This window comes from Vigna angularis, chromosome 1 (assembly GCF_016808095.1).
Source record: "Vigna angularis cultivar LongXiaoDou No.4 chromosome 1, ASM1680809v1, whole genome shotgun sequence".
NCBI lineage: Eukaryota > Viridiplantae > Streptophyta > Magnoliopsida > Fabales > Fabaceae > Vigna > Vigna angularis.
In genome coordinates this window covers 21,055,598-21,082,991 of record NC_068970.1, presented here as the reverse complement: position 1 = coordinate 21,082,991, position 27,394 = coordinate 21,055,598, and the positions used below count along the sequence as shown (strand labels likewise).

The 27,394-nt window shown below is 37.4% G+C and overlaps 2 protein-coding genes across 4 annotated transcripts; one reads left to right on the top strand and one right to left on the bottom strand.

Annotated features, from left to right (window-relative positions):
- Window positions 1–10,624: 10,624 nt before the first annotated feature.
- On the top strand, window positions 10,625–16,784 carry LOC108345856 (cytochrome P450 90A1). The gene is made up of 9 exons (XM_052879460.1): window positions 10,625–11,030; window positions 11,887–12,211; window positions 12,802–12,951; window positions 15,341–15,592; window positions 15,869–15,955; window positions 16,072–16,150; window positions 16,271–16,377; window positions 16,473–16,591; window positions 16,670–16,784. The coding sequence occupies exons 1-9, from the start codon at window positions 10,705–10,707 to the stop codon at window positions 16,782–16,784; spliced, it is 1,560 nt and encodes a 519-aa protein (XP_052735420.1). The 5' UTR covers window positions 10,625–10,704.
- Window positions 15,966–26,713, bottom strand: LOC108345845 (toMV susceptible protein tm-1(GCR26)). 3 transcript variants are annotated; one of them, XR_008250081.1, is made up of 12 exons: window positions 26,318–26,713; window positions 25,364–26,017; window positions 24,460–24,666; window positions 23,964–24,179; window positions 23,636–23,852; window positions 23,128–23,375; window positions 19,079–19,257; window positions 18,735–18,988; window positions 17,762–17,914; window positions 17,009–17,199; window positions 16,720–16,854; window positions 15,971–16,466 (listed from the first exon to the last, which is right to left on the bottom strand). XR_008250081.1 is itself a non-coding variant. In XM_017584670.2 (9 exons), exons 1-9 carry the CDS (start codon window positions 26,450–26,452, stop codon window positions 17,763–17,765), a joined length of 2,262 nt encoding a protein of 753 aa, XP_017440159.1. In that variant the 5' UTR covers window positions 26,453–26,713; the 3' UTR covers window positions 17,613–17,762. The 3 variants fall into 3 exon arrangements, 1 of the variants encoding a protein (XP_017440159.1); XR_008250080.1 differs by having other exon boundaries at window positions 15,966–16,854; XM_017584670.2 differs by lacking the exons at window positions 15,971–16,466; window positions 16,720–16,854; window positions 17,009–17,199 and having other exon boundaries at window positions 17,613–17,914.
- Between the last annotated feature and the right edge of the window lie 681 nt (window positions 26,714–27,394).

The window sequence follows — 27,394 nt, the reverse complement described above, 5'->3', positions numbered from 1 at the left end:
GTTTTTGTTATTATTTTAGCACGGATAATGATTTATTTTCAATTTATGAGATAAATTAATAATATAAAAATAGAGTCATGTGTGGTAGCACTTGAAATAAGAAAAATGATAGTAGATAAAAACATATTAGCAAATTTGTAGTACCCTAAAACGGAAATCAAAGGAAAAAAAAGGAAAACAAAAGCAGAGAAGAAAAAAAAAACAAAAATTTGTTTTACGTCTACCATCTCCTCAAATTTAAGAGACCCAAGCTAAAGAACCAGGAGAAGAAGGAAAGGAGGAAAAGGAGAAACAACAGCAACAACTGTAGCACAAACCTTGAGTTTCAAACACCAACAAGTGTAAGAGATCTAAGGTGCTCTTTCTCTAAGAATTTTTTTTTTCCAATAATTGTATACTCATTTTTTCAGCCAAAGTCCCTTCCTTTCTTCACTTCTTGCTTTGCTTCATATTCCCAGTTAGCTTTCTTCTTCAGGATGTTTCGATTTCCTTTGTGCCAAAAATAAAAATCAATTTTATAAAATAGTGGTGTATCTATATTGGTCGCTTTCTCTGAATTGGCTGACCAAAGGAACATCCCTGCAGAAGACACAAGGAACAACTTCTTCTCCCTCTCCTTCTCCCTCCACTCTTCTCCTACCTCGCAAACAACTTTCTGATGCAAACTTTTTTTAATTTTTCTAGTGTACACCCTTAAACGGATGTCAACATCCGTGGACGGATATCACATTTGTTTGTCCTTCAACAGATGTTGACATCCGTTTAAGAATTCAACGCATATTCACAATATTACTAAAGGGTAAAAAAAGAACGAAGAGGTGTAGGAAGAAGTGTGTGGTGGTGGAGGAAGTAATAGCCTAATTGTGGACTCTACTTAGTAAGAAACAATAAATTAAAAGAGGGATAATTCTATAATAATAATAATTATTATTATTATAATATAATAATAATTATTATTATTATTATTATAATATAATAATAATAATAATAATAATAATAATAATAATAATAAAATGTCTCAAAGTAAGAGAATCACCTAAACCTTAAAGAAAGTCTAAAACATATTAGGTAAATAAATTCAACGTTAAGTGAGTACTAATTATAGTGGAAAGTTTAGAGATACATAAAAAAATTAATGAAGGCATGCACTATTTTTGCGAATTAGATGGAAAATAGTTACTTAAACTATGACAATGATAAAGGAAACTCGATATCAACATGATAATAGAAATTATTTTAATTAGTTTTAATCGTATGAGTAAAGATAACTGAGTGTGTGGTGAACTTTCCATAAAATTTAAAATATATAAGATTAGAATCATTAACAATATATATTCAGAATTTGGTTTTTCCATTATTATGAAATTAGATGTCAAAAGTTAAACGTTTACATATTTTAAATTTTAAAATTAATTTTGAAACAAGATATATTTTATAAATTAAAAAAATATCAAACGTGGTTATGATAAAATTGAGTATGATATTTTTTATTGAAAAGGAGAAGAAAAGAGGATAAAAGCAGATGAGACAAGACATACTAGATAACATGTGCTTATGTGAGTGATGCGATTGGAGATAATATTTGTTTGGGCCATTTTAGAACCACAATTCATCATCATGAACAAGGTGATGAGGAAAAAGAGAAAGTTGAAGGTATACTCTATAGTGCGATAGCTGTTTAATATATCTATCAATCTAACAATTCAAATTTGTGCTCTTGCTCAAAAACATCCATTTATAAAGTTCAATTATTTCGTCAGAACTAAAATTTAAATTATTTTGCAAAGATGTTAGTATGTATTTTGGGTGTATGGATCAGGTGTTTACTTTAAACAATTTTTTTTAATTTTTTTTATTATTCATAGGTTCCAATTGGATATATTTTAATATTTTATTCGAACGAATTAGTAACTATGTTGTAATATGTGTGGCAAAAGTTTCATTAACCATGACTTGTATTTATAGGTTTTTCCATGAGTTTTTTATTTGGTTAAGCTAATCATGATCCAATTTTATTAAACCTGACTACTATTCTGTTTAACTTGTATGAATGATTAGCTGAATCTGATGGACACTAATCGGTCTCATCCCAACTTGGAGGATTGGTTCCAACAAGTTCAGTCATTATAAGTATCAGTTGGTACATATACAATACATAGGTCCCCAAACCTTAAGCTTGGACTTAAGTCGACAAGTGAAAAGGGTTTGTTGATACGAACATTGGGGACGAATGTTGTGTTGCTCCATGGATCATGCAATCGCCTTATTCACCATTGTGTTCGGTCAATTTTTTGTCTGAAAAATCTAACCATTGGATCAAGGATTTGATCGTTGGTGATCAAGGGTCACACTACCACATTGAGTATGTTGTAAGGTCTGTCGTGAGTGCGAAGTCGTCGTCTGGTCCTTTATCGTTGGATAGTGCAAGATTTGATGGTTGTGAGAGTGTCACATGTCCTTGAGAATTTTTATAAATAGGGGTAGGTGGTTCTATCATTTTCACCATTTTTGCTCTGATGCTCATCTCTGCATCATTCAACAATCAATTCTTTCCATTAAAGGTAATAAAATGGCTGCCATCGACATCTCTTCAGGAGGATTTCCCTCAAACAGGAGGGTATGGGGTACGTTAATGATGTATCAGCGTATTTTTCATTGGGGTTGTCGTCAAGTGATCGGGTTGAGGCATATGTTGTATTTTTGGATTTGCTTAAAGATCTTCGCCAAGTCCTCTTCATGGTTGTCAACTGATTAAGACTTCACCACCATGTCATCGACGTAAACCTCCATACTTTGGCCAATCTGATTATGGAATACCTTATCCATGAGTTGTTGATAGGTGGACCCTACATTCTTCAGACTAAACAACATGACTTCATAGCAATAGTTAGCTCGTTTTGTGATGGAAACAATCTTGCCTTTGTCTGGATGTACATTGATATCTAGTTATACCTTGAGTACGTGTCTAAGAAGTTGAACACTTGATGGTTAATCCCCCGTCAACCAACTGATTGATACTGGGGAGGGGATACATGTGTTTGAGGTAGGCCTTATTCAGATCAGTGAAGTACGTGCACATTCTCCATAGATTGCTTGACTTCTTCACCAATACCACATTGGCAAGTCAAGTAATGTATTTCACTTCTCTAATAAGACCTGCCTCTTGTAGCTTCTTCACTTTGGCCTCCACTGCTTTCTACATTTCTTTCCCAAGCTTATGCTTCTTCTAGAAGATCAGTCTTGCCTCCTTGAAGATTCCCATCTTGTGCGACATTATTGTGGGGGTGGATGCCCGACATGTCAGTTGACGTCCATGCGAAAAAGTCCTTGTTCTTTAGGAGAACCTTCACTAGTTTCTACTTCTGCTCCCAACTTAAGTTGCTACCGAGCTTGGTAACTTGATTGTCTAATTGGCCTATCTTCAAGTCTTTTGTTTCCTTTTGAGGCTTCATCCGGTCGTATGTATTGGTATTGGGGTTCAGGTTAGTCATTGCCACCTCTGATCGTTTGACCTTACTGGACGGCTGGTAAGGGACTATCTTTAGCTCGACAACCTTGCATTCTTGGGCTATCTGCTAATCAATGTGTACAATGTAGATTCTCCCTTGTCCGAAAGAAATTTCATAGCCAAGTATAGGGTAGATACAATTGCGCCCAATGCATTGAAGCACGATCTGACCTTGGTTTGTAAGCCTAAGTACCCAAGGGTGTCCACTTCTTCAAACCTACAATTTTCTCTTATATGACACAATAAAGTCTTCAGAGATATACATCTTCTAAAATGATTTCCAGTAGAGTATATTGATTGAGCTTCCTGATCGAACAAGACCATGTTGATCCCATAGTCAGTCGGCCTAATGGATATAACCATTAGATTATTTTGATTGGGGTCTGGTGTCTTGAAGTCCTCATTAGTGAATGTGATGGGTGACATGTTTTTTATCCTTCGTTCCAACGAATGTACCAACTTGATCGCTCTGACGTGTCTCTTATGTGTCGACACTGTGGATCCTCCTCCTACGAATCCTCCTGAGATCGTGTTGGTGTAACCTCTCAACAAACAATCCATGTTGCAACTTTTACTTTTGCTTCTCTGTTGGGAGGGTTCTCTCCTTCGTTTAGTTTTGTGTTCATGCTTGAGGCTTCGTTTAGTTTTGTGTTCATGCTTGAGGCTTCGTGTAGGACGCCTCTGTTTAGGTGGACTTCTCTTTGACCGATCCTTCCTGATAAACTGATTCAGGTGATCGGCTCCCACAAGTTCCTTAATTTTGTCCCTCAATGTTGAACACTCCTTAGTTGTGTGTCCGAGGTTCCGATGGTACAAAAAATGTTTATTACCATCGACACTGAGAGAAGTTGGCTTTTTTCTTGGTGCTGGTAACAAATTGACATTGAGGGTCTCTTCCAACATCTTGACTTGTGGAATGTTAAGAGAGGTATAGCTGCTGAAGCAGGGACCTTTCAATTTCTCTTTTCCCCAAATGATTTCTTTTTTGCCACTTTCTTCTTTGTGTCGGACGTTTCTGCATGCATTTGCTTGCAGAAGTCCTTCATGTCCTCGACTTGCATGAACTGGGCTGCTATTTTCCTCAATTCAGCCATGCTCTTAGCCATCCTCATGCATGGTGCACCATATGGCGTCGTTCATGGTGTACATTTCCATCTGGTTCATGAAGATCTGGATCTTGTCCTAGGACCCATCGTACTTGTTGAACATTAGCATTGTCCAGTTATTGGGTATTAGAGCTTTTGTGATTTCGACAACAAAACGGAAACAAATAGGTTGTGTTGACCATTGCAACAGAATGAAGATGGTCCTTGCTTAAGGCGAAGCTGCTATCTTGGATTATTCGGTTTGCCTCCTCTTATGGTTATTTGGCTGGTATAGGAAGTGTGACACCCGGGCACGGAGACGAGGGCGGGGAGTGACGCCGGTGCAAGAAGCATGGTGCAGGGGACACAGACAAGGAGCGGCTCCTGGCAGCTTCGGGTGGAAGGGGTACATGGACGAATCGAACATACACTGGAATGAGAGGGATCTGGAGACTGTATAGGTATGGGACTATACAGTTGAAGGATATCTTAAAGGAATTGATTTGACTACTCATATCACCAAAATGCATTTGCTTTTCGGTAGCCTGAGTCATAAGAACTCCATAGTTAAGCGTGCTTAGCCTGGAGTAATTCTGGGATGGGTGACCTTCTGGGAAGTTTTCTCGGAAAGTGTGCGAGTGAGGACAAAGCACATTGGAAAGCTTGGTGGTGATCTGTGGGGGCAGTCGATGGTCCCTGTGAGTTGCCGGGGCGTTACAGATGGTATCAGAGCCTAGCCTCTCCCAGTACGGTGTGATTCGAGGACGAACCAGAGCAAAAGCTGGTGGGCATGTGACACCCGGGCACGGAGACGAGGGCGGGGAGTGACGCCGGTGCAAGAAGCATGGTGCAGGGGGCACAGACAAGGAGCTGCTCCTGGCAGCTTCGGGTGGAAGGGGTACATGGACGAATCGAACATACACCGGAATGAGAGGGATCTGGAGACTGTATAGGTATGGGACTATACGGTTGAAGGATAGCTTAAAGGAATTGATTTGACTACTCATATCACCAAAATGCATTTGCTTTTCGGTAGCCTGACTCATAAGAACTCCATAGTTAAGCGTGCTTAGCTTGGAGTAATTCTGGGATGGGTGTGCTTAGCTTGGAGTAATTCTGGGATGGGTGACCTTCTGGGAAGTTTTCCCGGAAAGTGTGCGAGTGAGGACAAAGCACACTGGAAAGCCTGGTGGTGATCTGTGGGGGCAGTCGATGGTCCCTGTGAGTTGCCGGGGCGTTACAGATGGTATCAGAGCCTAGCCTCTCCCAGTACGGTGTGGTTCGAGGACGAACCAGAGCAAAAGCTGGTGGGCATGTGACACCCGGGCACGGAGACGAGGGCGGGGAGTGACGCCGGTGCAAGAAGCATGGTGCAGGGGGCACAGACAAGGAGCGGCTCCTGGCAGCTTCGGGTGGAAGGAATTGATTTGACTACTCATATCACCAAAATGCATTTGCTTTTCGGTAGCCTGACTCATAAGAACTCCATAGTTAAGCGTGCTTAGCTTGGAGTAATTCTGGGATGGGTGACCTTCTGGGAAGTTTTCCCGGAAAGTGTCAGAGTGGACGACACGAGGCCTTTGTCATCCTTCTCTTGTCGAAATCTCATTCTCGAATCTTAGCGTCCTTATCTCCTCTTCATACTTTCTTTGAATCTCATCTTTTGTCGTTGCATTTTTGTTATCATCTTGATCAAGTCCATTTGATTGTTGACGATCTCCTCTTGAGCTTGGTTCTTCACCATATTTCTTGTGGTCACCATTTAGGCTTTAAAAATTCTGCTCAACCCCACAGTGGATGCAAAATGTTTCGAGTGTATGGGTTAAGTGTTCACTTCAAGCAATCTCTCTCACTCCTCAAGTCTTTTCCTTGTGGCTCATACACTCTAGTCAATTGAGTGTACCTACTAAAGATACTCTCATGCTTAAGTTAGTTCGTTATTTGAACAATTTAACAATTAATGTTATAATATATGTTGCAAAAGTCTTAACAACCATCACTACAAGAAATGCGCTTATTTCCGGCGGCTTTTTACCGAGGGCCTATGAGCCTTCGGTAAGTCATTCGTGAGTTCAATTACAGACGGCTGAGAGACCTTCGGTAATTTCTTCGAAAAATTTTAAGATGTTCCCTCTCTGCAATTCATTTTCCCACCGGCCCTAGTGCTCTCTCGTCGCCCAAAACCTTTCCCTCCAACCCTTTGCTCCTTCAACGCTATCAAGCCCTAATCTTGCTCTCCTCTGGCCAAATTTCAGAAATTCCCCTTCTCCTCTGCCAAATTTTCGAAATTCCTCCACCGCTACGAAAACTGTTGTCTGTTTTTGGTCACCCCAAGCCGTTCTCCGCGTCCTTCAGAAGCTTCTCGTACGCCTCGTGCATCTCGTCCAACTGCAGCACCGACTTCCAGATTCGCTTCTCCGTCTCCGCCCGCTCCCGGCCCTCCCTCTCCTTCTCGGCCTGGTGGGCCCGCCACTCGTGAATCTCCATCTCCGCGGGGCGCGATCTCCTCTAGTTCGTGGGACAGGTGGGCCTCGATCTCCGTCAGCCTGGCCCTGGCGCTGTCAACTTCCTCATGCGTGGGCAGCTCCCCCATCTGGTTCAGGACCGTTCCGGCCTGGGCCACCTGAGATACGACTCGGCCCATGGAGGCCATGAGGTATGGGTCGGCGAGGTGCGGCATTTGGCTCACAATCTCCGGAGCCCGCGGCTGCTCGAGGTCGAAGTGGTCGGAGTCGGAAAGGATGGGAAAGGTTCGAGGGTTGGGATCCATGGCGTGAGAATGAGTTTGGGGTTTGCGAATTGGGAATTGGGAATTGGGAATTTGTTATCTATGATTCTTAATTAATTAATTAGTTGATTTTTCTGTTGTTTCACAAATATAATTTTTTATGCAGCTGCCTGTATGTCAATGGAAATGAATCAATATTTGAAGGAGCTTCAACTGGAGGAACAGGGTGATAATCCTAAGATTAATGGTGGCAAGGAAAAACAAGCAGCCAGAAAAAAAGGCATCACAGAAGCAGAAATGAAAAATGAGGCAACATCAGAAGCAGGTAGTACAGAGGCAACATCAGAGAAGCCTGCTAAACATCATCTTTATCCATCAGGAAGGATCTTGCATCTTGTCCCTGTACCTTCCTCTGAAAATTCTGATGATGCTGATGAGAAACGTGTCGTCTTGTATGAAACGCCCAGAGAGATGTATGGAAAACTCCGACTTTCAATAAGGATGACAGTCACTCACTGCTTACTCTCTTCTTTCGCACTTCGAAACTTACCGAGGGCTTTTGCCCTTCGGTAATTACCGAAGGCTTTTGGCCCTCGGTAATTACCGAAGGATAAAAGCTCTCGGTAATATTTAGCGACAAGAGATTTACCGAAGGATTTTTGGCCGTCGATAAGCCTTCGGTAAACACCCTTTATCGACGGCTTATGGCATTTTCCGAGGGCTTTTGGCCTTCGGTAATGCCCTATTTTTTTGTAGTGCATATTTTTTACTAGTATTTATAAGTTTCTTTATAGATTTTTTATTAGTATAGTCTAAACATTGCTTAATTATATTAAATCTAATTATTAACCTGTTTTATTTGTATGAATAATTAACATAATTACTAAGTAATCTTATCTAATGAATCTTATCTAACTTGGATGATGGATTCAAATAAGTACAGTTGATACACTTCAGTATGAAATATTATGTTTTTTATATTATAATATAAAACATTTTTTTCTATGTATCCGGATACAATGTTACCTGACACCCAATAAAATATGAAATATTAAATACATTTTCAGTAAAAGTTTTAACATGTTCGCAAATCCCCATAAATTAGGAATCTACTCCGTGTTAGCATTTTTTTTTAATAACTTAACTCAAGTGTTGCAATTATACTTATTTGATTATGAATTAATTTTAATATATAAAATAGTTTATTAAATTTTGCTATTATGGTAAATTACGAGCACTACATAAGAAAATGACGTATCGAATATTGAGATACACTGTAAAATATATTCTTGCTTTTATCATTGTTCCTCTTCTTCCTTAGTCAAGAAATATTTCTTCGCATTTTCAATACATATAAAACATTTTTTTAATATTTATTAAGTATTATCATCACGAAGATGATTTAATGAGTAACATAAGTGATTCTATTATTTGATATATTTTCATAACACAATCAGTTGAATTGTTTTTTTAAGAAAAAAAAGTGAAAAATGATAGTTTTAATTTGTGTGAATTCGAAATGTATGTAATGGGAGAAGATAAAAGGTCTAATTAGGATTAATTCCTTTTCTCTTTCTGCCGGCATTCCCAAAAGCGAATGATAAGTGACATTCCATCATATATCAATTAAAGTTTATTCTGGGGAAAAATGAAAAGCAATATGATTTTTAGTTGAATAAGTCATTTGAAGAAAAACCTTAGACCAGTCGAAGTGGGTCGTCAGAATTCTGTTGCATCAGAATGACTGAGACCAATAATCGTGTGATGAAATCAGTGAAAACATTTGATTTTAAGGCATTCATCTATAATGGCAGGCGCAACATCTGCTGTTTCACTCAACTGTTCACTAACTAGTGCACCCCATTTCAGTCACCATCCTTAATCTACTCTTTCTTCCTACACATAATTATTAAATCATCCAATCACTCACTCAGCTAATTTTTATTCAACACTCACATGAAAAGTAAAACTATCATTTCTCTAATATATGTTTGCATATGAAAAAAGAGAGTCTTGTTTTAGGTCTAGATTTTTTAAATAATGTGAGATTATTTGATTATTTTTAATGGAATGTTAGCATCAATTATTTTTACTCAAATCATTATCCATTTTGGAGTTTGTACTTCTTTTTAGTTATGTCTTTAAAAAACATTTCGAATAATTAAAAGAAAAAAATATTTAAAATATTTTTTACTTTAAACTATATAAAATTATTGAATGTGATAAGAATAATAATTTTTTTTCCTATATCTTAATTATTTTCTTTTTAATTTAATTTTATGAGTATTAAGGTTATTAATCTAGTTAATATGTAATAAACATTTAAAAAAAAGAAATATATTTAAAATTTTGAAGAAAATAACCATTTTCACGCTAGAATAAAGCAAGAACGAAATAGAAAATTAATCTTTGAACAAGAGAATTGCTAAACTCTTATATACATATATCTGGTATCATCAATATTATATTTATATATGGACAAATAAGCTTTAATTATTCACACGCTCTTAATATTAAACATATAAAGTTTTTAGTTTTGTTAATTTACGTATTTAAATTCGAATTTATCTGTGTAGTAAAATGAATAAGGGCTGAAAAAACCGCTTAATCTTTTTAACAATGGTGATAATGGAGTTTAAATTTAACTCCTTATACTAACTATATCTAAAACTAGCCAGGTTGATTCAAGTTGGTTCGCTTGATCACATGTTTAATAAGTCTGATTTAAATAAGTCACTAAAATTTAATTAATTTACATATCCGATTAATTTCAAACATGTATCCTTTTTTTTTTATTAATCTCTATGAAGGATTTTTTAGTATGGTTAAACAGCAAATTTAAATTTTTTTTTCCAAAATTATGCATGTGACAACACTAACTAGCTGTTAATAGTTGTAGTTACCAAAATAATTTCTGAAAATTTAAATATTTTATCAGCAACTTTGCTTTTAAAAGATTGAATATGTCATGAAATTATTCTTAAAAAAGTCCAAATATGCGATATAGAGAACAAAGTGGTGACAATTATATTGAGAATCGCTTGATAATAAGATTAAATATGTGAGATACTAATTTAGTGATAAAGTTGTAAAGAATTAAAACACAGACAAAAAGAATCTCTTGAGAGAACCATTTATGAGGTCTAAAAGAAGTATATATAACGTTGGATAACTTCTTTTTAAGAATGAAATGGTTCTCTTGTAGATTTTAAAACTTCTTTAGACAATGTCTTATTGTAATCGGAATCTTCCAACTTTTTGTGTCACCAATCCTTCGAAGATGCTCCTCGTTCCTTCCCAATATTATACAAACAAAAGTATATGTTGACCTGATAAGCGTCGCTGTCGTCATTCTTTTTATATATCATTTTAAGGAACCATATATGGGTTGGTACTTGTTGGTCTTCCTTCATAGCAAGCCATTGTTTGGAGAAAAGAGTAACAAGAAAACAAAAGAGATGTTGAATCTGTTGATGAGAGAAGAGGTACTATTGGTAGTGCAGAACTGTTACCACATAATCTTGGTCGCATTATTCACTATAGGAGTAACATATTTCGCTTCAAGAGCATGGAAGAGAGCTACCACAAACCATAGAGAAGAGATTCCTGGAAGGTTGGGACTGCCTTTTCTTGGGGAAACTCTTGCTTTTCTTTCAGCCACTAATAGCACAAGGGGATGCTATGATTTTGTCAGACTTAGGCGATTGTGGTATGTCACTACTTACTTTTCTCTTCCTATATATATACTTGTAAATTCTAAGTGCTTTTCTTTCCGACCAGAATCTGCTCTTATAAGATAGAAGCTTTTTCATTCTGAACAGAGAACTATTATAACACATACAAGGACCAGTGCTTGTTTATTAAACCTAGCCTCAACTTTCCACTCACCTAACGACTTTAAGTTAGAACATATCGACAAGTTATTAGAGCTCATAACTCATGGAAATATTACTTCATCGCGTCATACAGATCGGTTGAACAGCTGACTTTCTAGCTATACATGCTCATCATAATTAAGACGTTATTGTACAGTTGAATTTTAGGATAAAAAATGTCTGTTCGTCGTGTTACACATCATCTCATTAGCACGATTATTTCATAGTTGAATTTTCAGGTTACAGTAAATTTCTAATCAGAGTGGGGCTGTTTTGAAAATAACCATTAACAAGTGAATCATTAGCTAGTCTGGTTTAAAAATTAGACAAAACTTATATATAGTTCTGCCTATTTTTTTGTGTTATTTTTGTCTTAGAAGCTTGTTTGAAGTTACCTAGACTCTTAATTATTAATTATTGTAAAACAATACAAAGACACGTAAATGTAAGTTTTTAAGTTTCGTAGAACTTGATAAAACATACTGTAAGCTATATTAAAGGCGGAATATGTTTTTTTTTCTTCATATAATCCACTTTTAAGGATAAAATATAGATATTAAAAAAAGTAAATTTTGGTAGTTGTAAAGAAAAAGAGAGATTGAAGGATAAAAAATGTAAATATCAAGTGCGTAAAAAAATTTTAGGTATCAAAATAAGATGTTACATTAAAGTTGGTATGTGTTGAAATAGGAATGGAAGATGGTTCAAGACAAGGCTATTTGGGAAGATCCACATATTTGTTCCTAATCCTGAAGGAGCAAGGACCATATTTGCCAATGACTTTGTACTGTTCAACAAGGGTTACGTGAAATCAATGGCAGATGCCGTGGGAGAGAAAAGCTTATTATGTGTACCCGTTGAGAGTCACAAAAGAATAAGGCGTCTTCTATCAGAACCATTTTCCATGACTTCCCTATGCGCATTTGTCACCAAATTTGACAAACTGTTGTGTGGAAGGCTACAAAAGCTAGAAGAAAGCGGGAAAAGTTTCAAAGTGTTGAACTTTTGTATGAAGGTAAAAACAATTTTTACGACTTTAACTTATATACCTAATATAGATTTTATATTGTAAACTTAACAGAGATAATGATAGATATTTACTATAATGACAATTTATTATTAGCTGATAACATATTTCTTTTTTATATTATCAACATATAATATTTATTAGAAGAAACTATTACCTTGTCTAAGACTACGTGTTTTCATATGTAAAAAAGAAAAAAATTTCAAGGCGATTATTTGTGAGCATGAACTGAAATAATGTGGCCATATATTGCATAAAAATCAACCAGAGTCCAATTATCAGAATCAAATGTATATGGACCATTTTATGCTTACTCTGCTTAGTATGATGATAATAAAGAACATATTAACCATTTAAGTGGTAGAAATGCCCACATATGGTCCCTTTTTGTTTTCGGCTTTTTAATCATAAGTATACTTATCTTCTCTGGAAAGTGCAGAGCATTAGCAAACATTTACATAGTAACCCAATTAATTTACCAACATAATTTTGACGGTGTGATGTGATACCGCTGTGAAGTCTCAAGTAGACTATATGTGCTCCGAGTCCTAACTCCTATGAACTGTTTGCATATAAAGATGACGTTCGATGCAATGTGTGATATGCTGATGAGCATCACGGAGGATTCATTACTACGACAGATCGAAGAAGACTGCAACGCCGTCTCTGACGCCATGTTATCCATTCCCATCATGATTCCTGGTACCAGATACTATAAAGGCATCACGGTTAGTGATATCTTTTAAAAAGTATACACACACACACACATTACAAGTTCTTCAATATAAATATTTGTTCTTTTAAAAAAAATTACCATAATAGACGTACCTAAATTTCTATGGTCTACTTGTTAATTTGAGTACAAAAATAATAATCAAACTTGTTTTTTTTTTCTTTTATTGTTTTTTGCGTCTGAAGTTTAATGGGTAAAATAATTAAGTTTAGTGGTTGATGAAAAAAATCAACGGTTGATATCACGGCACAACGTCATAATAAATGAAATTGTTGAAATATCAATTTTTTTCTCATCAAAAATTAAAATCAATTTCTTTATTTATTCAATCTTGAACCAGTGAAATCCAAAAAAATTGAATAAAACATCAATTCAGTCTTTAAAGTAATCACCCTCCCTCCAAAGGAATCTCTAACCTAATCAAATTATACAAATAAGGCTTAATACTTCTTTTGGTCCCTCTTTAGGGGACAATGTTCAAGTCCGTCCTACCTTTTTTAAAAAGTTCAATGTGGTCCCAGGTTGTGAAAATAGTGTACAATTAAATCATTTTTTGTCACGGCGTTAAATATTTAACGATCTAGCTGACAGCGTGGAGTGATTTGTGCAACGTGGCTGTTTAGGTTCACAACGTAGCTGCATAAGAGGTAAACATATGATTTTCATTAAAGTTGACGTGGCAGTGGTAAAAAAATTGTGAGTTAAGGTTTGGGTTGCAGAAATCGCGATTTTTGGTTAAGCATTTTGGAGGAGCTGTCTTCTAAATTGGGTGATCTTGAAGCTGAAATCTGCAGAGCAAATTTAATTCTGCAAATCACTGGCTGTCCTTTGAGGCCTATGTGAATATCACTCTCGTCTGTACTGTTACAGGTTCTGAATACATTTGGAAGCTCTAAACTCTTGAGGTACCCAGTTTTCGTTCAAACAATCGCGGTAAAAGGTAGACTTGAATCGCACTAGCCCCACCACAAACTGGCTAGTTATGATTACCTCGTAAATCGAGCTCCACCACAAACGATTTCTCATTTAGTTCAGCAAGTATGCGTTTGGCGCACAAGCAATAGCTACGAACAAAAAACAGAGTAGCAAACCCTAATTATTGAGACAATATTGCATCAAACGGAATGAAGGAAAAGGGGAGTGATATCGGATAAAAGGAAAAAGGGAGATATTAGAAGGAACGCACAGGCAATAGGATTTGGAGAAAACGGTGATTCTGTTGGAGTAGATGGCGTTTTGAACGAAGGCGGAAACAGAATTAGAGGCTTGGACGTGCAGTGTTCCAAACCACAACACAAAAACAGTGAACGTCACCGTTACGATCATACACCACCTTAACCCCATCATCATTCTCCTTCTCTTTCGCAAATACACTGTTCCTTTCCTTCCTCCTCTTCGATGGCCGCAGTGCCGCGGATTTCTCAAAACGCAATGCAAAACCGTCGTTTTGGTGCTGAGACTCAAGAAAAGCACTTGTTTCTTCTAACATACATAGGAGTTCTTCAATTAACTTAATTTAATTATTTTTTACAAACTTTAATTTTAATTTTTACCTTATTGTACAACTATGAAAAGGATTATTAAATATCCATGTCATAGAAAACATCAAATTGTCTTTTTTTTCACTTATATTTTTCCCTTTTTCCAGTTTGTCTTTTTACTTTTCCTTTCTTAATCTCATGTTGTATCTTCTAATTTTTCACGCAATATTACAAAGCTGACGGAGCTACTGGTGGAGCAAGCAGTGGTGGCGATTTCACAGCTTGTAGGGGTAAGAGGGCAGGTGGAAAATTCGAAGAACGAATTAAGATGGATGCAGAGCTTTCTCAAGGATGCATATGCCAAACAAGAAGGCAGCGACCAAGTTCACTTGTAGGTGTCGAAAATAAGAGACGTGGCTTTCGAGCCAGTGATTTGCGGAATTCAATTTGCTCTGCAGATTTCAGCTTCAAGATCACCCTTTGGAAGACAGCTCCTCCAAAATGCTTAACCCCAAATCGCGATTTCTGCAACCCAAACCCTAACTCCCAATTTTTTTACCACTGCCACGTCAATTTTAATGAAAATCACATGTTTATCCCTTATGGACCTAAATAGCCACGTTGCGCACATCACTCCACGCTGTCAGCTGGATCGTTAAATATTTAACGCCGTGACCAAAAAGGATTTAATTGTACATTTTTTTCACAACTTGGGATCACATTGAACTTTTTAAAAAAGATAGGACAAACTTAAACATTACCCTCCTAAAGAGAGACCAAAAGAGGTATTAAGCCTACAAATAATTACAAGGTTTGATCTGTTTAAGGACTCCTTAGGAGAGAAGATGATACTTAAAAACTAAATTGAAAAATTATTCCTAAGGTTTTATTATGGTTAAGCAGGCTCGTAAAAGGCTCATGGAGACCTTCAGAGAGATCATTGCCAAACGTAGGAGGGGAGAAGAAACTCGAGAGGACTTTCTTCAGTCCATGTTGCAGAGAGACTCACTCCCACCCAGTGAAAAACTTGATGACTCGGAGATAATGGATAATCTGCTGACATTGATAATTGCTGGACAAACGACCACGGCAGCGGCAATGATGTGGAGTGTAAAGTTTCTACATGACAACAGAGAAGCGCAGGACATACTCAGGGTGAGATGCTGCACATATTCTAGTCAAACCATGGACCCAAACTCAACTAAGATTAATTACCAACCATAAGTTTTAGCATTATATTTAACCGAATCAACAGTTGAATTTTCTGTCATATCCAGTATTGTTGTAAGTGTCATTTTGATGCTATTTGGAAGGGATAACCCCGTTTTTCTTTCTCAAGGTGGTATTAGGTACGAGAAGGAAGTTCATTGTAGAAAACTATGTGCTCACTTGCACAAGAAAAAATGACCAGAGTTTCATCTTGACTTACAGGAAGAACAGTTATCTATAACCAATATGAAACCAGACGGAGCTTCACTTAACCATGAAGATCTAAACAACATACGTTATGGTCTGAAGGTTAGAATTATACTTTAGAAATGATGCACATGCTATGAAATGATTGCTTGTCTATCTAAACTGGAAGCTCCCACGATAAAAGTTCAAAGTCAAGAATCAATTCGTGTTCTATCCAGGTAGTCAAGGAAACATTGAGAATGTCCAATGTCCTGCTATGGTTTCCTCGTGTCGCACTTCAAGACTGCACGATCGAAGGTGAGTTTACTCAACTCCTTTGAAGATATCAAGACAATTATGTTCATTATGGTTTGCTTAATTATAGGAGGGCGTCATTAGTTTTTCTGGCCTTCTATGACTATGTTACTAACCACACAGGGTATGACATAAAGAAAGGTTGGCATGTTAACATCGATGCAACTTACATACATCACGACTCTGATTTGTACAATGATCCGTTGAAATTCAACCCACAAAGATTTGATGTAATTAGCTTTCTCTCCACTTATTTTGGCTCTTTCTCTGATTTTTTTTGCCACGTCCTTGTGTCAAGAAATTACTTTTCGTCTCATATCTGCAGGAACATCAAAAGCCATACAGTTTCATACCTTTCGGATCAGGGCCTAGGACATGCCTTGGGATCAATATGGCAAAAGTGACAATGTTAGTCTTTTTACACAGGCTTGCTGGTGGTTATACGTGAGTATTTTATGTCATACCAAGATTCCTATTCTTCTTTTCTTCTATAAACGACAATTAAAAGATACTCCTCCGTAGGTGGACCCTTGATGATTCAGACACTTGCTTAGAAAAGAAGGCACACATACCCAGGCTAAGGAGCGGTTGCCCAATAACTTTGAAGTCCTTGAGCAAAACTATGCTAGAGTCATAAAAGAAGGTCATGGAGATTTACAAGAAAGGGAAGGCTTGATACGAACAAAACAGCAGAGAGTAGTCTATATCTGCAGATTTATCATCACATGAAATAAATCCGTGAAAGAGTTATATATGTGTATCAATCCAATTACCACACACACTACTTCTAAGAAATGGTAATCCGAATCTATTATCTGCATACTATTAATGAATAGAGTTACGAATTGCATGTAAGATTACCTGGTGGTAGATGATGTGTGTCCTGTTCAAACTTTGGGAGAAATCACAAGAATAACTAGCTGCTTGTTGGAACAATGAGTGGGAAGAAACCAACCGCTTCCTCTAACAAAATTCGTGTATGGTTTCATATGAAACAACCACAGTATATATAGGTGGAGGGTAGGTAGTCTTGTGTCTTTTTTAGTGGCCCACTACAATAATCCACACAAAAGCAGGAAAGTGCTTATGAAGCAACGAGAGACAAGTACACAACTGATAACTATTGGGATAAACTGATATAATCCAAGTAATTTGACCTCTATCTAATCAGAGTTTTACACAAGTAAAATTACTATTTCAGTCAACAAATAGCAATATATCAATCTGTGCAAGTCCCCCACACAATACATGTTTGATCCCACACTCACTCTTGGCTACGTGTGTTGTGGATCAAGATCCTTTGAAGTGCAAGGTTCGCTTTCACCAGTAAAAAGTAGTGTTGATATACGGGTTATGCCTAACAAACTAGGAGTTTGTTATAACCCGTTCAAGAATATCTTGTCAATGGTAATTACTTGAACTTCAAACTGCATCCTCTGCTCTTTAGAGTATAAAAGAAAACGGCTTGAACAATACTTGTGATTCATTATTTCCAAAATTTTATATCAGTAAATCCTATAATGTTCACAAACTCTATGCAATGACAAAATAACAGCCACATTAGCAATATAATGAACAGAAAACTGACATGAAAAAAGTACAGACATGTTAAACCTTAATGAATAGAAATTGACTTGTACTCTTTAACTGTATTTGTAATAGCCTGCTCTACCGGAAGTCTTTCTATACTTGAAGCCCCATAAAACCCATGGACTCCTTTGGTTCTCTTTAATATGAATTCCGCTTCCTTTGGACCAGATATTGGACCTGCATATTCCAAGAGATTATTCTGAGCTGGGACTATAAGTTGACAAACACAAACAACTACTCTATTAAGAGCAGTGAACAGTGAATGTAGTGAAGTTCAATAACCACATCAAGAGCCGGCCTCTTTAGTAGCCAAAAGTTACTGGTAAAACATTCCCCTACAAACTAGAAATTAAGCACACAAGGCAAACAACAAACATAATTTAACGGGCAATGATGATAAGGCTCACATCCCCCACCACAAAATTTACCATCAACAATAAACAAATACATTTACTGTTCTCAACGAATTTCTCACACCAAAAACCAACATACTCAAGAACAACTCGCTAAAAAATCATCCAAGACAATTGCATAAAATGTTCTCACTGGATGTCGCATTCATCACTGAAAACTTATCGTGCAGAGCATCCAAACACTTTGAAAATTAAAACACATCTAAACTTCGAGTCCAATCTTTCTTTGCTTACAGATCAAAGCCTTTTCCATTCCTTTTTACTGAAACCCTCCTTGACCATAACATCTTTTCTTTTCTTTTGGTTTAACTTTGTCACTCTTTTGGGTTGACCATACACAAATTAAGCCAAATAGAAGTTTTTCAATATGAACAGGAAACATGAAAAGATTCAATACATGGCTCCAACATAAGATATAGGAAGATGCTTTTCAGTTATCTGTTAATAAGCATTCTACACTTCTGGTCTAGGCCCAAATAATAATAATTGACCAGTGAACACTTAATTTAATATTTAATCTTCAAATAGTGCATCCATAAAACTTCAAATATACATTCATAAAACTTTTGAGCTGACTTGCATACCTCCATGGCACAACACGATGACATTGGGATTGGTGCTGTGTGCTGCTTCTGCAATAGCTTGTACACGAATTACACTTTCGTCAAGTGAAACAGCTGTTTTTGCACCTATGGAGCCTGTTGTAGTTAGACCCATATGGGCAACTATAATATCAGCGCCGACTTTAGCCATTTCAATAGCTTCATGTTGATTGAATGCATATGGAGTTGTCAAGAGACCCATTTTATGGGCTTTCTGGATCATCTGAACTTCCAAGCTGATAATTTAATAGGAAAATGAAATAAAGTTGGGAGAGATGTAACACTCTGACTAATATGATATGAGAAATTGTTTTCCAAATACCCACCTATATCCCATTCCCGTTTCTTCAAGATTTTGTCGAAAATTCCCATCAAATAACCCTACTGTAGGAAAGTTTTGTACCCCAGAGAATCCAGTAGACTCCACCTGTCTAAGAAAGTAATCCATTCTGCGGAAGGGATCAGTTGCACATACACCAGCAAGAACTGGAACCTTCTTTACCACCTGAAAACAAAATATAAGTCAAACATAATGGAAAAGAAAGAGATATAGTACTAGCATGGCAAGGGGATTTCATAATTACATAAAGTTACCAATTTTTATTCAAGATGGGTATTGAGGGTTAATACTTTATTGCTAGTTAATCTGACCTCAAGAATTAGTATTTTCAGTTTCTTAAATGTCGAAAAGCTTAAGTTATTAGTTGAAAGTGCATGAACAGCCTTCTATGTGACATTTCTAACACTTCATCTCATACAAAAGTATTTTAGGCTTTGAAGAGTGGACAAGCATGGGTGCACCTACCTTGAGTTAAAATTCAACTTTTTATTAAAAGAACGGGGTGGATTGATCAAACTGTGATCACTTGGTCAATAGCCTTTGTTAGTTGAAGCAACTTTTCAAAAGGATATGCTATTAGTTCAACGCACATGTGAATACTATAAGTAGGAGAGTAACTCAACTACTCTCAGGATTAGTTAGTGGTTAATTACAAGTGGAATACAACTGTCATTAGCTTGATATGATATATGCCTAAATATATACAAACACACATACACACTCCTAATCTCAATCTTTCGAAATAACAAAATTCAGTTTCTTTCTTTATTATTTTCATGATTTCAGAGCTTGGCAATCCTCGATGGTGAAGTCACTCTCTTCACTATGGACTACATCAACATCCTGGTGTATCCAAGTTCTTCCATTTCTCTACAACCCCTATGTGATGCTGATTAGGGTGCAGATAGATGATCTACTTCTAGTGCAACAGTCTATTTTGGTACAAATCTTATATCTTTGAGGTCTAAAAAGCAACAAGTTGTTGCTCAAGCAAGTACTGAAGCTGAATACGGAAGGCTACCTCAATTCACTACAGAAATTTTATGGTTTTAGACACGTCCCCCTGAACTTGGTATTTCTTATTCACCCATCATATATTGCAATAGCCAGTTGTTGTTTCTTTGCCTCAAAATCTAGTTCTTCATGCCAGGATCAAAGATATGGAATTAGTTCTCTTTGTTGTCAAAGAAAAAATCATTGCCAAAGAGCTAATTGTCAAACATATTCCTGCCCAAAACTGAGATCATTTGCGATTCCAACCCACCTACAGTTTCTAGAGTGTGTGTGTGTGTGTGTGAATACCATATGAAAGAGGGCAGTTCTCGATTGCACTCAGAGTCAGTTAATGGTTAGTTATAAGCTGATACAAGCAAAAAGCTGCCACTAGTATAGGCATGTACTGTTAGGACATGGAGTGTTTACGAAAGGAGAAAGGTGAGGAAGAGTACTTAACTGCTAAACAGTTAAGTGGGGTGGGAAAAGGGTCTTTATAAAAGGACCTCTTTTATTGTTGTCAGCAGACAGTTTTTTACTTTGAGTTGTAGACCAGTTTAAACCTGGTGAAGGAGGTTAAGCTCCTGGTTTTCCCAGTTGTATTCTTGATTTTGTGATGTGAATACAGCCGATTCTTTACCATTTCTTGTTGTGAGTTTTACTGAAGTGTGAGAGTGAGGTAGAAAGTTAGGATTCTTACCCAGATTCCTAACAAAGTGGTCCGACCTGCCGGATCCCAAATCGGAGGGAGAACAAGATGGAAGGGAAGTTACATGCTCTGGAGAACCGAATTGAAGGAAGAATGAATGTAGTTGAAGGACGAATGGAACATCATCATCTGGAGATGGCAGTAGACGGATTGAAGGCAGAGTCAGCGGCAAACCAGCAAGACTCAATCGCGATGCGTAAAGATATCCAAGAACTTATGCGGTTGATGGGTGCGTGCACCAAACCCGCCGATGAGAAAGCTGACGGAAGCCAGAGTTCAGTCAATGACAATCGGAGGGACCAGCGCGATGACGCAGAAGGAGAAAGAGATGGGGAGCGTTCAGAGAACCCACCCAATTGGAGGCGAAGGGTGGAGTTACCCATATTTGAAGGACCCGATCCTTTGAACTGGATTAACAAGGCCGAAAAATTCTTTGAGATACAGAAGATGGCGGAGGCTGAGAAGATCGAACTGGCCCATATTAGCATGGAGGGCAGCGCGGGGTACTGGTTCAGATCCTGGAAGGAGAAAGCCAAGAATCGTTCTTGGAATGGTTTGAAGGAAGCCCTGGTGATACGGTTTGGAACCATCGTTGAGCGTTTGGCGGCATCCAAACAGAAGGGGACGGTGGACAAGTCTGTACAAGACCTCAAGATTTTGGCGGGTCGCGGGTCAGAAGACAAGTCATTTGGGGGACAAATGCAAGGAGCGGTGACCGAGCGGTCAAAGGTCAAGTACTGTAGACCTAACCAATCGGGATTGTTCGGTCCAGGCCATCAGTGGCCAGAAAAGAGTCGAGGGACGGTCATTTTGGGGGAGGATGAAGAGGTGGAGACTGAGGAAGCTGAGACCGAAGTAGACCGGAAGCAGATGGAGATGTCCGCTTTCTCGACTGGAGGCCTCACTCAGAAAAAAATGATGAAGCCGAACGGTTTGATAGGGGACCGAACGGGTATGGTTTTGACCGACAGTGGAGCCAGCCACAGTTTCATAGGCAAGGTACTAGTAGAGGATCGGGGTTTACCCATGGAGGATACCCAACCGTACCAGGTGAGCTTGGGGGATGAGCAGAGGAAGAAAACCAACACCGACCGAACGGTTGAAGTTAGCGGGAAGGAACCGAACGGTAGATCGAGTGTTGCCGAGCGGTCCGAGGTCGAACGCAATATCCTAGGTGAGGTTGCCGAACGGTCCGAGACAGAATTAGACTTGAAGCAGACAGAGTTGTCCACTCTCTTGGCTGAAGGCCCTATTCAGCCAAAAGCGATGAAGCTGCAATGTTCGATAGGGGACCGAACGATATTGACCATTAAAGGACGAAACCGAACGGTGGTCCCCATTATTGGACGAAACCGAACAGTATTGACTAGGGTGTTCAATCAAAGAAGGAAGAAGGTATTCAGCAAGGGGGATCCAACACTAGCTAGAAGGTGGGGGAGGCCAGAAGCTTTGTTAAAAATAAAGGAAGTAGGACCGTGGACCTTGGTGTGGAATTTGGGGGTGATAAGAAGGAAAGAGGAAGAATGGAAGATAGTGGGGGAGAAATTGCCACCACCTAAGCCTCCATACCTAAATTGGTGGGCAGTAGCCAGTGGATTCTCTTCAGATGATAACAAGATGATGAAGAGGAGCCAAGAGACCAAGCTTTTCGGTTCCAACCTTGGGGACAAGGTTGATTCTCAAGGGGAGAGTAATGTTAGGACATGGAGGGTTTATGAAAGGAGAAAGGTGAAGAAGAGTACTTAACTGCTAAACAGTTAAGTGGGGCGGGAAAAGGGTCTTTATAAAAGGACCTCTTTTATTGTTGTTAGTAGGCAGTTTTTTACTTTGAGTTGTAGACCGGTTCAGACCTGGTGAAGGAGGTTAAGCTCCTGGTTTTCCCAGTTGTATTCTTGATTCTTTGATGTGAATACAGCCGATTCATTACCATTTCTTGTTGTGAGTTTTACTGAAGTGTGCGAGTGAGGTAGAAAGTTAGGATTCTTACCCAAATTCCTAACATGTACATACACACTGTATCTCTCTCTTTCAAGATAAGAGTAACAGAATTCAGTATCTCCTAAGGGTTCACTACCCTGTTGTGATGGCCCTAACCCAAATAGCTTTCTGATTTAGCCATTGGACCTTTTCCCTGAACAGCCCACTCTTCCTTTTATTTTATCTGTTCAAAACCCCATGGTGATATGCATTATTTTGGAAAAGAAAAGTTTTCTTCCTTAAAGACTACCAATCTGCAAAATCAGACACTTTGAGGGAAAAGAACTTCAATAGAAGTTAGCAGTTGGACAATACTTTTAAAGTATTCTAGAACAAGTAAACAATTAATGGCATACTGGCAAAACTTCATTGGCCATGTCGAGAACAACAGCATTAGCATCAGCAAAAGGTAATAATCCGGCTAATGAACCTCTTCCAGCCATTCGGAAGCGCCCAGAGTTGTACAAAACTATTAGATCAACCCCTCCAGCTTCTTCAAACTTGGCAGATATACCAGTCCCTGCACCAGCTCCTATTATAGGAATTCCTTTATCTATTTGATGTTTCAGTTGCTGTAATATGAGCTGTGTTTTCTCCAAAGTTTCTGCAAGCAAAAATGAAATCATTTCCATAGTTGACATATATTTTCTACCAAAAGGAATTCTGGAGAGCGCCTAATATAAGTCAAATTAAACAGCTTTTCAGCACAAAAAGAAGCAATTGGCTTTCAATAAATCTCTTTCAGGCCAACACAAAATAAGTTTTACAAGAGCAAAACACACAAATAATGAGTAAAATTGAAAGAACTAATTACTTATTGCAAAATACTGATTAACATAATGCAAATTCAAATTAAATGAGAACCTGTTCTAGCTTCTGGGAATTCACTAGGTGGATAGACGATGGTCCCAAAGCTTGATGCATTTGAAACATAACCTTCATTAAATTGTTCAACAGATTCAGGATTGACAACTTGTTGTTGAGTAGAATCTGTACTAGTTTTCTCATTAATCTCTAAAAATGCATCAACCAATGCATTTGCAAATTCAAGGTCATTAATATGATGAGGATACACCTTTACCTGTACACAACTCTTTTAACTTTACAAAATACTCAGCAATAAATAAAATGAAATTAAGAAAACTTGAAGCTGATAATTATGATAAGGAATACTATCGAGCAACCATAGTACCTGTCTATCACCATTAGTCGCAATAAGGTTTTGTAATTCACGAAGAAGAGTACCAGTTGCATCTGGATCACAGAAAGGCTTCCCAGGTGCATCTAAAGCAGATACGCCCTTCTCTGGAAGGCACACACAAATCTTAGATGATGAAGTCTGCAGTTTCTTTGCTATGAAATCAGCAAATTTTTTGTTCTCATCTACTGTTGTTCGCATGAGTGAAACCTGCAAAAATAAATAATTGATTTCTTATGTTGGCATAAAATAATGACTTCAAGCATTTTAACACATGGTAAACATCTTCAGTTGCAGGGAATGATAAAGTGTATTGTGAAAGTCCAGTTTTGGTAGTAGTCACAGGATTGCAGGAAATATGCATCTAAGTTCAAGGAGAAAATGATGAACAAAATACTTTGTAGGATCTTACAGGTAATCTAATCACAAGCAGATATGACTAGTTTTCAAGCAAAGACCAAAACAGAACGCAGTCATATAGAATAGTCACCTGTTTATTGTGTTCATATATATTTCTCTGCTGAAATTTCGATGGTATAGTATCTTTTGCTCCAAAGTTCACCATGTCTAATGCCCCCACACTCAAAACTAACGGGATTTTATTTTCTATGATGGCATCAAAACGAGAACTGTCACAAGCCATTACACCTCCAACTATGTAGTCTGCTACCTCTGTCGTTGTGATGTCAAAAACACCCTAACCGAAAAAGAAAGGAAGATGAGTGAACAGAAAAGGAGACACAAATACATAAAGAAGTATCTGCAATGAAAAAAAAATAAATATAAAAAACACAATACAAGTGATTTCAAAACGCTTATCCCAAGTCATTTCATCTGACAAGATCACACAATTATGTGCAAGAACCTTATGAGTTTACTTTCCCAAAACAGAATACGTATCCATATATCTAAAATAAAATGAAGGCGGTATTGAGTTTAATAAATACTCAATGTTCCTTGGTTAGGGTTGAAAATGACTAGGCAAAAAATGAATTTCTCTCCAAGAACATTCAATATGCTCAAGAGTCAGGGTAAGTAGCTTAGCCTTGACAGCCATACAGTTAGGTCATAGGCCTGTGCTCTTGATGTATATAAAACAAGTCCAATCAATTGGAAGCTGCAACTAAACAAGGATCATAACTTAACCTCCTCAAATGTCACATCCATAAGGTGCATTGATTCAAAAAGTAAGGAAATTGCAACATGAAGCCTCAACAGAAAATACTGTCCTAAGCGTAAGTATTCTAAATTCATAGAAGACCAAAGCAGAATTGTCCAGATAAAATATTTCTTATACTATGATTTCAAAACAAGTGAAATTCCAACACGTTCAAAACACAACATCAGCTAAATTTCCCATACTTAAATATACACGGACTTAGCTATTTCAATACCTGTATAAACCCCTCTCTAACCAAATTCTCCATGGCCCTGCCACCAACCCCAGTTGCATGGAAAACCAGGGTCTCATAACCTTCTTTATGCAACCTATCCTGGACAGCATTAACACAAGGAGTAGTAACTCCAAACATAGTTATCCCAACTGTAGGTTTATCTTCAACGCTAGAAGAATCCTTTAAGCTCTGAATCCTTCCAACAACCATCCCAGCAAATGCAGCCGCGGCATTAGACAAGATCAGTCTGCTAACCCTGTTGATGCCTGCAATGTCCACAACAGATGGGAACAAAACCAAATCTGAGGTTCCAACATAAGGTTCAGTTTGACCGCTGGCCACTGTGGAGACGATGACCTTGGGGATCCCAATCGGGAGAGAGGTGAAGGGAGACGACAGCAGTGACGTACCCCCACTCCCCCCAACACCAATAACACCAACAAGACATTGATCCTCATGAGACTTCTTCAAGAACTGCTCAAATGCCTGGCTCATCGCGGCAACCGCCTTGCCCCTGTCATCCGGGAGAAGCAAGGGTTCGTTTGTCCCAGTGTTGTAGGAAGAGACAACGTCATTCCTGGAAATAAACGGGAAATCTTGCAAACTTTGTGGCGCATTCGAACCAGTAGAGACATCAACCACCACCACCTCTACCTGTCACCAACTCCCATCAAAATATAACTAATCAAACTACAAAAAACACGATTTAGAGTCTGAAATATATATTGCTCTCCTGTAGTGACTGTTCACATTACCTTGACATGATAAAACTTCAATTAATTTGCCAATATGTCGCTACTTTCACCAATTAATTAGCTTAATAAACAGTTTCATGTTAAAGAACTAATTTCTATATTCAGATAAAAACAACAAAAAATACTAATTAAGGGATCAAATAGAATAATGGTGGTAGCTGTTGCATGAATTGAACAATTATGAGTACTACGTGTGTACCTTGGAGGAGGAGGAGGAGAAGCGGTGGAGGTTGGAGCGAAGTGAATCGGAGAGGAATCGGAGCTCGTGGAGCTTGGTGTCGAGGGTTCCGACGCAGAAAACTCGAAGAGTTGTGGAGTGGTTGTGGTGTGCCATATTGGAGAGTCAAGGGAATGGAGGGAGAAATCACACCTTTCTTTGCCTCAACAACCTCACTCGAAATATTGTAGCATTCCCTTCCCATCTGCCATTAAACGGACTTTCAACCAAACAAGATACGATTTCTTCACAAAATCATTACAGTTGGCATCACTTTTGAATCGCCTCCTGTTAACTCATTTTCTGCTCACCGCTTACATTTTTATTTTCTCTAGTCTCTCTTCTTCGTAAACAATTGTGGTCTCTAGACATGTTCCAAACTGATCTCAACATCTGAATTTTTTTTTTATTAAAAATATATTTTAACAGCACACGTGGAGTGATATTTACTAAAAGAGCTAATTAACTTTAAGGATATTTTCATCTGAATCATTTCTTTAAAATTTTCTTTAAAAACTTCAATTTTTTAAATTTTAATCTAAGGGTGTGTTGCTCCCTCCACCACTCCAAGTGCTTATGTACCTCTTTAATATTTTTTTTATTCCAAAAATATTCTACACATTTTTTTATTCCAAAAATACCCTATATTTCCTCTACTATCCTCAATAATCTTTCTCTCTGATGGAGCATTTATATGACTTAGATTTAAACTTGTGATATATTGCAAAATATAAAATTTAGAGAAAACTTCAATATTAGTGTTTCTACCACTTCCATTTTATAAAATTAAAAGTTAAATGCAGATACAAAATAATAAACATAATAATATTAATAGTAAATAATATATTATTATTATTATTATATACTAACTTTACAATGACGAAAGAACTAAATAAATTTCAAATATTTAACAAATAACTTTTCTTTTATATTTTAAGTATTTAATAATATTTTTTATATTATTTATCTAATAAATTAAATATTTTATTCAAGTTATTTGAGTCAAACATGTTGGTAAGTTAAAACATAATATAATATTAAAAATTATAGATATTAAAT

Bases quoted from the DNA above. Each gene is read 5' to 3' on its own strand.
- LOC108345856 (XM_052879460.1), top strand. From the start codon at position 10,705: ATGGGTTGGTACTTGTTGGTCTTCCTTCATAGCAAGCCATTGTTTGGA. The intron at 15,593-15,868 runs GTGAGATGCTGC...CTTGACTTACAG, and splicing joins AAGCGCAGGACATACTCAGG to GAAGAACAGTTATCTATAAC. The intron at 15,956-16,071 runs GTTAGAATTATA...TGTTCTATCCAG, and splicing joins ACATACGTTATGGTCTGAAG to GTAGTCAAGGAAACATTGAG.
- LOC108345845 (XM_017584670.2), bottom strand. From the start codon at position 26,452: ATGGCACACCACAACCACTCCACAACTCTTCGAGTTTTCTGCGTCGGA. The intron at 24,180-24,459 runs GTGACTATTCTA...TTATTTTTGCAG, and splicing joins TATATGAACACAATAAACAG to GTTTCACTCATGCGAACAAC. The intron at 18,989-19,078 runs GTGGGTATTTGG...TTAAATTATCAG, and splicing joins GAAACGGGAATGGGATATAG to CTTGGAAGTTCAGATGATCC.